Source organism: Macrobrachium nipponense, chromosome 32 (assembly GCF_015104395.2).
Source record: "Macrobrachium nipponense isolate FS-2020 chromosome 32, ASM1510439v2, whole genome shotgun sequence".
Lineage (NCBI taxonomy): Eukaryota > Metazoa > Arthropoda > Malacostraca > Decapoda > Palaemonidae > Macrobrachium > Macrobrachium nipponense.
This window is the reverse complement of record NC_061094.1, coordinates 40,913,650-40,923,491: the sequence shown is the minus strand read 5'-3', so window position 1 is coordinate 40,923,491 and position 9,842 is coordinate 40,913,650. Positions and strand designations below refer to the sequence as shown.

Genomic DNA, 9,842 nt, shown 5'->3' with positions numbered 1-9,842 from the left:
AAACCTCCTGCCAAGCTTGATCGATGAGTCAGATGCATATGACGATATCGAAATGGTCCTTCCAAAATTCATGCAAGGTGAGGTTTGTGGTATCAGTGATGTTGAAACATCTCTTGAAAAGATGTTTTGTATACAGCTTCTTGAAGTTCGATATCACTTGCTGGTCTATGGGCTGGAGGAGAGGGGTGGTGTTAGGCAAAAGATAAAGAACCTTGATGAAAGAATACTCCGCTAGGATATCTTCCTCGAGGCCAGGAGGGTGAGCAAGGGCATTGTCCAACAACAGCAGACATTTCAGAGGGAGGCGCTTCTCTTCCAAGAATTTCTTCACTGTCGGGCCGAAACACAGATCTATCCACTTGGTGAACAAAAGTCTCATTACCCAGACTTTCATATTAGCCTTCCACATCACTGGAAGCTTCTTCTTTAGCACTTTGTGGGCCTTGAAGGCTCGAGGAGTCTCTGAATGATACACAAGTAGGGGCTTGACTTTACAATCCCCACTGGCGTTGGAACATAGTGCGAGCGTAAGCCTGTCTTTCATAGGCTTATGCCCGGGTAGCTTCTTCTCTTCCTCCGTGATGTACGTCCGACGAGGCATTTTTTTCCAAAAAAGGCCAGTCTCGTCACACCTGAAGACTTGGTAAGAACTGTAGCCTTCCTTGATTGTCATCTCATCGAATGTCTTAATAAAGGCTTCGGCCGCTTTCGTGTCTAAGCTGGCAGCCTCCCCATGCCACACCACTGAATGGATGCCAGTCCATTTACGGAATTTATCAAACCACCCACGAGAAGCCTTGATGTCTGGGGTTGGCATCGGTGTCCCTTCTCCTCCGTCGTCTTCGGCCTGGGCAATCAGATCACTGAAAATAGTGCTGGCCTTGTGGCAGATTGCTGTCTCAGTTATCGTATCACCAGCAATTTCTTTGTCTTTTATCCATACAAGAAGCAGCCTCTCCATCTCATCATGCACGTAGCTCCTCTTGTTGGACAAAATAGTCACGCCCTTGGAAGGTGTAGCTGCTTTGATGGTGGCTTTCTTCTGCTTAAGGATGGTGCCTATCATTGACAGATTTCGGCTGTATTCCTCAGCGATCACACTCAACCGCATGCCAGCTTCATACTTTTTAATGATCTCCATCTTTGTCTCCATAGAAAGCATCCTCTTCTTTCCGTGAACTTCAGCAACATTCTTGGGACCCATGGCTATAATTAAGTTAATTAAGTTCACACACAACACTATAAAGTAGAAAGTGAAATCACTAACACGAATTTACGTTAACAAACGAAATAAGTATATGTGAACAAACGAATTCCATGTGCGTACAATAACGCTGGTGCGACAAAGTGGCCGAAGGACGCCTTTACGTGGAGGCATGATGGGATAGATGCTGACCAATAGGAGAGCAGGATCTCACGGCGGTGACTAGCATCAGGAACCAATGGGAGAGTGGGAGGATGGTGGCGAGTCTACAGAGTTAGAGGCGCACAAGTTTTAAAATTGTTCTTGGTGGTCTGGGCGAATCTCGGGACTTACAGTACACCCTTTTGTAACCTGAATTATTTTCATATGCAGAAGCAAAAAAATCTTCGTCTTTCCTTTCGTAACTCGGATTTTTCGTAAGTAAGGACTTTCGTATGTGGAGGTTCCACTGTACGTATATGTAAATCTTCTTAATCTATGACATTCGGTATGTTTTCTGGCTTCCTTCTTAGCATTTGTAGTCACCCTTGTTCAAAATCTAAGTTTTCTTTCTAATTGCATATAGGCTACAATATTTTAATGCATAATAAATCTAGAAAAAATGTTCTTTATTTTTATACAAATCCATAAGTATTCTTACGACACGTATAGAATTATACAATTATGTATATATATTTGGTCAGAATGACTGATAAAATGCTTGGTGAAAAAAATGACTATATATTATTATGACTTATTAGTTTTTACTCTTGAAAATGTTGCTTAAATTGAAAGTAGCAACCTTTCTGAGATCTCTGGAAAGAAGGAAATTTCTTTCCTTAACCTAGGACTCCTGTAGTCTCTAAGACCGGAATCTTGATCTGCAAGTGCCTTACTTTTAAGGGGGTTAAATTATCATTACAAAATGGATAGATGATCCACTTTACAAGTGCGTTTGATCAATATTCCAGTTGCAAAGGAAAGTTCACATCTCCTTGGCATATTGATTAATTCTTGAGGAAGAACGCATGATATTGTTTAATAACAAACTCATAACTTTTGGTGCCACTTCATTTGTTATGGAATGTTTCTCAGCTTGCCAGTTTTGAGTGGAGAGTGACATGCTTATCACTTGGATCCACCCAGACAAGGTATAACTGTCACTAGAGAAAAGAACAAGACCAAATCCCATGTTGACAAGCCTGACCCCAGCAGACCCGTTTAAGGTAATATAAGCCCATTCAAACAAGTAGGACTCAGCCAAGCTAAAATTTCAGAAAACAAATCCATTAATTAGGATTCTTTCAGCAGCAGTCCAGTCACAAGGAAACAACCCATGAAGCCAAAGGAACCAGTACAGTTACTCAGGATCCATTTTCTTGCAGCACAGTTATTTAAGACCTTGTTAGTACCACTCCTCTGCCATAGTCAGCATGAGTGTGTCTGGTCATTTCTGTAATGGTGGACATGTCAGTGTATTTTGCTGGTATATCCTGTCAACAAGAGCCTGGTGACCAGTCAGGCTGGTCAGGAAGTTGTTGTGCCTTAGTGTATAACTTTTAAACTTAGTTGGGTGTCTATTATATTTAGTTATGCAGATTGAGGCAATGTTAGTACGTACATAGTAAAGTTTTTGGTATTAGTATTTAATAGAGAGCATTCAGATTAAACAAGAGCTCATTCCCAGTGCTGGAGGCTTTGATGTTAAACAGGCTTTTCTTAATACTTTCCCGATTAGACTGTGGTTTGTAGTACATACCGCCTTTTCAAGTTCTTTGGTACAATATTGTTAAGATTTCTTTTCAGGATATGCTGTATAAAATATAAATGCTATACCCTATACCCTTGAGACTATTGTAGGACTCTTGTGTTTTTCAATTTCTTTTTAAATAAAGCTTTTTTTTGCTCATTTTAATACCTAACAGTATGATGCTCTACGAAAATTGCAATTTTCTCTGTGAATCCTTGTAAATACTCTAACCACTTGTACAGGATTGTTCATTTACTACATATATGACATGAATATTACGCTGATGTTGATTTTTGTAGATCTAAGGCTAGCATCTTGATTCTGGATGTGTTATCATTTCCAGAATAAAAATTAATTGTGTACTGTATTAATGAGTATGCTACTAAAGTTGTGGATTAACTTGCAAAATGTAGGTTTTGTTATTAAATATGCATGGCTATGGTAAAAGGGCATGAGAACATTCTTCAAAAGGAAAAGTATGTTAAAATTGAATTTTCCATATTCAGAGGTTATTATTATTATTATTATTATTATTATTATTATTATTATTATTATTATTATTATTATTATTATTATTATTATTATTATTATTATTATTATTATTACCTGATGCATCTGAATAGTGTGAATACATTCCATTGGTGATAGCAAAGTTTAGAGTACAAGTGAAAGTTGTTCAGAAACTGCTTGGTTCTCATTTTCAACTTTAAATATCTTGTGCAAAGAAATACTACAGTAAAAGAGCTTTGTGATAAATTTACAGACAAATATTAGAATTGCATATTTTGTTATTTTAAGGCAAATTGAGTTGCCAACTTGACTTCATAATTGGTAGCTTTTTTTGTCATCTTCAGGTGTTTGTTTTCTAGAAATAGTAGAGATGCCTGCAACTGTGAAATCAGTCAATAGCCTTGTTATCGGAGTGGGAGATGAAGATTCACCTTACAGCATCCCTTTTATCCCAGCTGCATTGATTTCTGCTTGTTACTTTTTACACATTCCCTTTGTTCCCTTCCACAGAACTTATTTCACCTAACTCCATTTTTCCAGCCATAATTTGGGAATAAATCCTAAGGCAAGCCAGCAAGCCCTATGAGAGCTTAAAACTCTTAACTCAGTAGTCTCATTAAACTAATGTATGATAATAAGACAGCAGCAGCATCAGGTTGGTGCTGGAGATCCAAACACCTGTAAATGAACCTTCTGTGCTATTAAGGGATTTACTAAGGTTTTTGGACATTCATATATGTGCTATCTGTGATGATGTTGCTGTCTCTCAAATCAACCACACATGGAACAAGATTGCAGACTAATTCCACAGTTTTGTAGCACTCATCCAGGTATATGATTGGTTAAGCTTGGAGAATGTTGTGAATACAGTATCACTGATGTAGCGAGCCATCTTACCAGTAATTGATTTATGTCACAATAAACCTTATGTTATTACTTTTCTTTTGATAAATCTTTGTAGTTTAAAATAAGTTTAGCAGACTTGAAAGCTTGCAAATGTGTTATGAACTTTTAGCTGTTGTGCTATCATACAAACAAACAGTTGTGGAGTTAATGTCTGTATGTATTATTATTATTATACATTAGCGATGGTATTATTCTTATAATTTCTGAGATGGAATAGTATTTCAAATGCATTTCTGTTCCAGCCAGCTTTGTTGTAGTATTTGAATAAGCTTTACACAAGTTTATGCATGTTTTTTCCACAGGTATGGTCATTTTTCTGGAATTAACCGAAAGGTGCAACTAAAGTATCAGCCCAGAGGATGGAAAAGAAGATCAAGCAGTGAAGAAGGTACCGTACTTCATTTATTGTGCAGCTTTCTTTAACGGGATGTAGTATGTATTGATAGTGAAGTTTTGTATGCTCTATTGTCTTGCTACCGAAGCTTATTTTTAAGTGGAATAGAAATTTGTGTTTGTGTGATTGCACCAGTGAACAAATTGTTCACTATTGTTAGTATAAGAACATATATATATATAGTGGAACATGAATTACTACACCATGCATGAACAGAGAATGGAAGGGTAACATTGCCATAAAAGTATTACGTAAATAAAGAAGTACTGTACCAGGATGGAGAACTTTGAAAATACCCAGAAAATCATTGAGGTATAGATGAAGATTGTGAACCAAAGTAGAATTCAGATAAAATAGTATGCATAGATTTAATGAACTTGTAGGCTTACTGACGCATTTCCTTTTTCTTTTCTTTTATTCTTTTTTTTTTTTTTTACAATAACCCACATGATTCTCCAGATATATTCAGCTACATCCATGTTGGATATTACCGTGTGAAAATTGACTACCAGAGAAAATATTGTCACCTGTATAAAATACCATAACCTTATGTAATGATATATTGAAATCTCAAATACAAATGTTAGTTATTTAAGGGATGAAAAGAAATAAGATGAATTTAGTCCATAAATAAGCAGTACTTTTAAAATCCTCATTCTGTACAGTGCATCATATAAATTGCCTTAATTTAAAATTCTGCATCATGAATTGTATTTGAATCTGTACTCAATATTGATATGCGCCGAGGTACTATATCTTTATTAGCAAAATTACCTGTTATTCTACTTGAATGCAGTACTACACATAATATTCCTAGGAATTTTATTGAATACGTTTGCAAACCTTTTATCCAATTCTCTTTCAAGTATCCTTGACACAGTCATGTTGACAATTTAAAATCAAAATGAGGAATACGTGTATTTAAAAATTAACCATTGGGAACATGATTCCACTGTATAACTTAGTATATATTGTTCATTCTTTATATATTTATTTACCAATGTATTATATTATTTATATAAAGTTCAAACTACGGTATTGCCTTACAAAAGTATGTTGGTTTAGTATATAAAGGACACCCTACAAAGACTTTACAAAATTGACAATATACAATGCCTATTCAAGTTGGATATATGTAGTAGCTCCCACTCATCCACTCTCCCCAGGTTAAAGCTCCGGTCAAAGATGTATAGATATTTTCGTGTGTGCTATGATATGTTCACTTGATTATTTGCTTTTGTGGCCATGTGTGTTTTATATATACATATATATATATTTTTTTTTTACTCTGTGTATCTGCAAATTGCAATCTTAAGTCTTGACCATATGTTACAATCAATCAATATAGTCCTCTTGGGCTTGTAGCTTGGGATTGGGAAATTTTTTAGTCAACTGGTACATATTAATGGGACGGACAACCAGATTCTTTTGTAATATATATATTTATGTTTTATTTTAACATATACATACACATATACAGAAATCTGCTGGTTTTTTGTAGGCATTTCTAGACCTTACTTTTCTCTTTCCTGCAGTTTAAGCTCATGAGCAAGGATATTTGGTTTCCTCTGATTCAGTACCCTCTGTTTCAAGTCTCATAACCGAGTCACTATTATTTTGGTCTTTCTGAATGTCTTAATAGGTCTTTTAAGGATGGTATTTATTGGCAAGACAGTTCATGCCTGTGCCACTCTTCTGAAAAGGAGGGAACATTAGTCCCCCTTTTTTGATAAGTGTCTCCAGGTCATAAGGCCACTTGGCTCATTGACTCACTGGACTTTAGGTTATCTAACGATAAATTGGGCCATGTTTTCACTGATGATACAGCCAGAAAAGAGAAGAGAAAACTCATGCTTGAATTGCCAGACTTATTTTCAAGCAGCATGTTCCTCTCTCCTCTGTCAGTGACTTCTTTAACCAGTTTTCATTCAAATAACAAGCCTGAGACTCACCACTGCTCGTAAATTTGGCAGTTTTTAGGACGAGAGCTCTAGGTGTTAAAAGAATTTGACAGCTAAAATGTACTACGTATTTTTTAGAATTCTTCTTCTGTTTTATTATTACGTTACGTATACGTATGTTTCATTATAGCTCTCAGTAGCTCGGTATCTCCATTAGGTAAAGATAGAATAAAGAATAGAAATGAATGGTTATTATACTGTTTGGTAGTTTCATTAGTTGAAGAGAGATACTAATGAAAATTTATGGCTTACTGTGTGCTAGGAAAAATGATTGCTTGGCGTTCATTCGGTACTCGTAAGACAGGTAAGAGCTGAATATAAACAATCGATTGGAAGGTTTTTTTTTGTTAGTTTGTGTATTATAGTTAATGATTAATTAATAATTATTTGAAATGAGTACATACTGATTATTTATACATTTTATTGGCATATTCTAAGCTTTTAGCTCTTAGGTTTAGATGTCAGAATCATAGACTAGGCTACAGTAGCAACCGCTAACATAGGCTAGGCTTATTGCTAAGGGACATATGCTAAAGTCCTAATATATGCAGTAAAAATGGGGTTGAACATTACATGCAGTTGAATATTACTCAAGTATGTACAGTATTTTACCTTTTTGGAGTCATATTTCTTCCGCCGGATCGGCGTTGTAACCCTAGAACATGTGTTTTAGGCCTGGAAATATAATTTACTGGGTTGTTTTTGTAGGGCTTGGAACGGATTAGCCATTTTACATGTAAAATGTGGTCCAAGATACGAAAACTTCATGATACGAAGGCCGCCTCGGAATGGATTAATTTCGTATCTCGAGGTACTACTGTATAATGAAGATGATATTGAAATAGTAGAATGGTATAGTACAGTGCCTTCATCTGCCATTAATACTAATACATTTTTGTAAAGAAGAAAAAAGGGGAGCCAAAATCATTCATTAACTTTAGGCAGGATTCAAGTGGTGCATGTACAGTGCTTCAATGACTATGGTGGATTCGATTTTAAGGCACTGTTGACAGAGCTATAATGGCAAGAATAGTCATCAAGTTAATGCCGTTTACGGTGCAGTAACCTGTTGCAACAGTTGCATCAAGTATGGTGCTGTAAGCTCTGTTAAAGCTCTGATAACGGTGAAACAACTTATGGTGCAGTGCTGGAAGAGATCCCCAGCTACAAGTCACAGACTTACTGTAGTACAGTAATACTCCTAAATGAGCTAACTGAGAAGGAAAACTTGGTGTATCAGATAAAAGATGTGAGAGATATATTTTTTGAAAGAGGTCATGAAGCAGAAATGAAAATGCCGGTAACTTTAACCGCAGAAGTTTCCCCTATCCAAGCATAGTTAAGAGAAATAAAAGCCAGCATATTCCTCTTAACAGAACATGTAATAAAAGTAATAAGACAAAATTTTTAAAATGTCCCAGAATTAAGATTATGTTTCTAAACATTGAGCAAAACTCAAACGATAAAGTTTGAGAATGTCAGTAATACCAGCTAATGGAAAGTTACATCTTCTTCAAGAGGAACCTTCAATCTCCTCCATTTCAGATGAAGTTTTGCTGAGTCTATCTCCAACAATGACCTCATCCTGAGTGCTGGTGACAGCTCCCTTAGCCTCCTTAAGAGGGTTATTAGTTATTCTTTTCATTTCTGAGGAACTAAAGGATAAAAGAACCTTCAGGATAGAAAACTGTAAAGGTTTCTTTTTAACCTCATGTAGGTCTACTGTCATACTAGAGACAGTAATGTGTGGGGTAGAATCCACCTCACATGGATGATACATACTTAGGACCAACAGAAGTTTCTCAATATGGGAGACAATATTATGTGGTGAAGAAAGACTCACACATGGAGAATGACTCATGACCACCAGAAATTTCTTAGTTTGTTTTGCAAGTCACAATATCAATCAAATATTATCTACTAAATCTAAAGGAAAAGAACTTTTCCAACATTCTATGTTAGAAAAAGGAAATCATAAAGTTACTTTCAAGGAACCATAAAATCAAGGGTTCCAAGCAGTGTAGAATTCTGTTATATTGTACAGTATAACTTATAAGGGTATAGAGTGAATTGAGAGCAATAAAAATAGTGATCCATGACATTATTCCACACTATTATTAAAGTGCCAGAAACTGAGCTGGGTAATTCCAGTGCCCCTTGGCCAAAAGATTAATTTAATACCATTCAGCATTTAACCCAGATAATGGTAGCCTTGGTGGAACACTAGTTTATGGTCCATTAGGATATCCCCAGAATACATTGATAATACAATCTAATATACAAGCTGTAACACTGCATACAATTATTTATTTATAGAATATATGTGATTTGATCACTATATTTGCCACCGTGTAATGCTTATATTAGTGACAATTACATTTCACTAGTAAATCTTCTACCAACACCTTTTGGTAATATGGTGACACAATGCTTGCAGATCTCTGAAATGTCAGTAATCTAAGAGGAATCCATCTGTTAGTTTGAATAAGAGATGATGTGAACATACTGACTTGTCCCATGGTGGAATCAATAGTACTGTAGCACATAGTATTAGAGCATTGAGAACTGCAGAGATACTTTATAGGATATAAGTTATTATCACTACAAAGTTGAAAAGCAGAAGTATCATACAGCAAGGGCTCAAATCAAATTTAGACTCAATAGATCTTATCAAGAATGTTGGAAATTATTCAAAAAATAAACTTTACTCTTCTTCCATAGTCATAAAAAAATAAAATATGTAGTAGGTAGATGTATTCCACGTAAAGCCCTGATGTTGAGAATTAATGTCAATATTGCTGATCCTCAAGTCATAGCAGATACTTTTGCCAGTTACTTACAGTACCAAAGTATCACAGTTTATACAGTATATAGCAGTCAAATAGTTAATCACATTAAAGCCAGCACTAATAATAAAGATTACCCAGACTTGAAGGTGCTTGCAGACTTTAATTTTTGTCCAGTGAGACCAGCATCCACCTGGAAACATGGCCCAATTGAAGACTTCTGAAACTATTGGAAGGTTGGAGCAAAGCAGCAAATCTTTAGGACTCTTTGTTTTTGGGCAAATTAAAACATTTCAAAGACCTGAAGAAACTATCTAACGGAAGCCTTTAATATTTTATTTTGTAGAGGCAT

The 9,842-nt window shown here is 35.8% G+C and overlaps 1 protein-coding gene across 1 annotated transcript in view; it reads left to right on the top strand.

Annotated features, from left to right (window-relative positions):
• Positions 1–4,651: 4,651 nt before the first annotated feature.
• LOC135207454 (inositol hexakisphosphate and diphosphoinositol-pentakisphosphate kinase 2-like) overlaps positions 4,652–9,842 on the top strand; it is a gene marked incomplete at its 5' end in the record, with an annotated part of 255,448 nt that continues 250,257 nt past the window's right edge. The window contains 1 exon segment of the mRNA XM_064239179.1: positions 4,652–4,737. Within this exon segment, the coding sequence (XP_064095249.1) occupies positions 4,652–4,737 (86 nt within the window).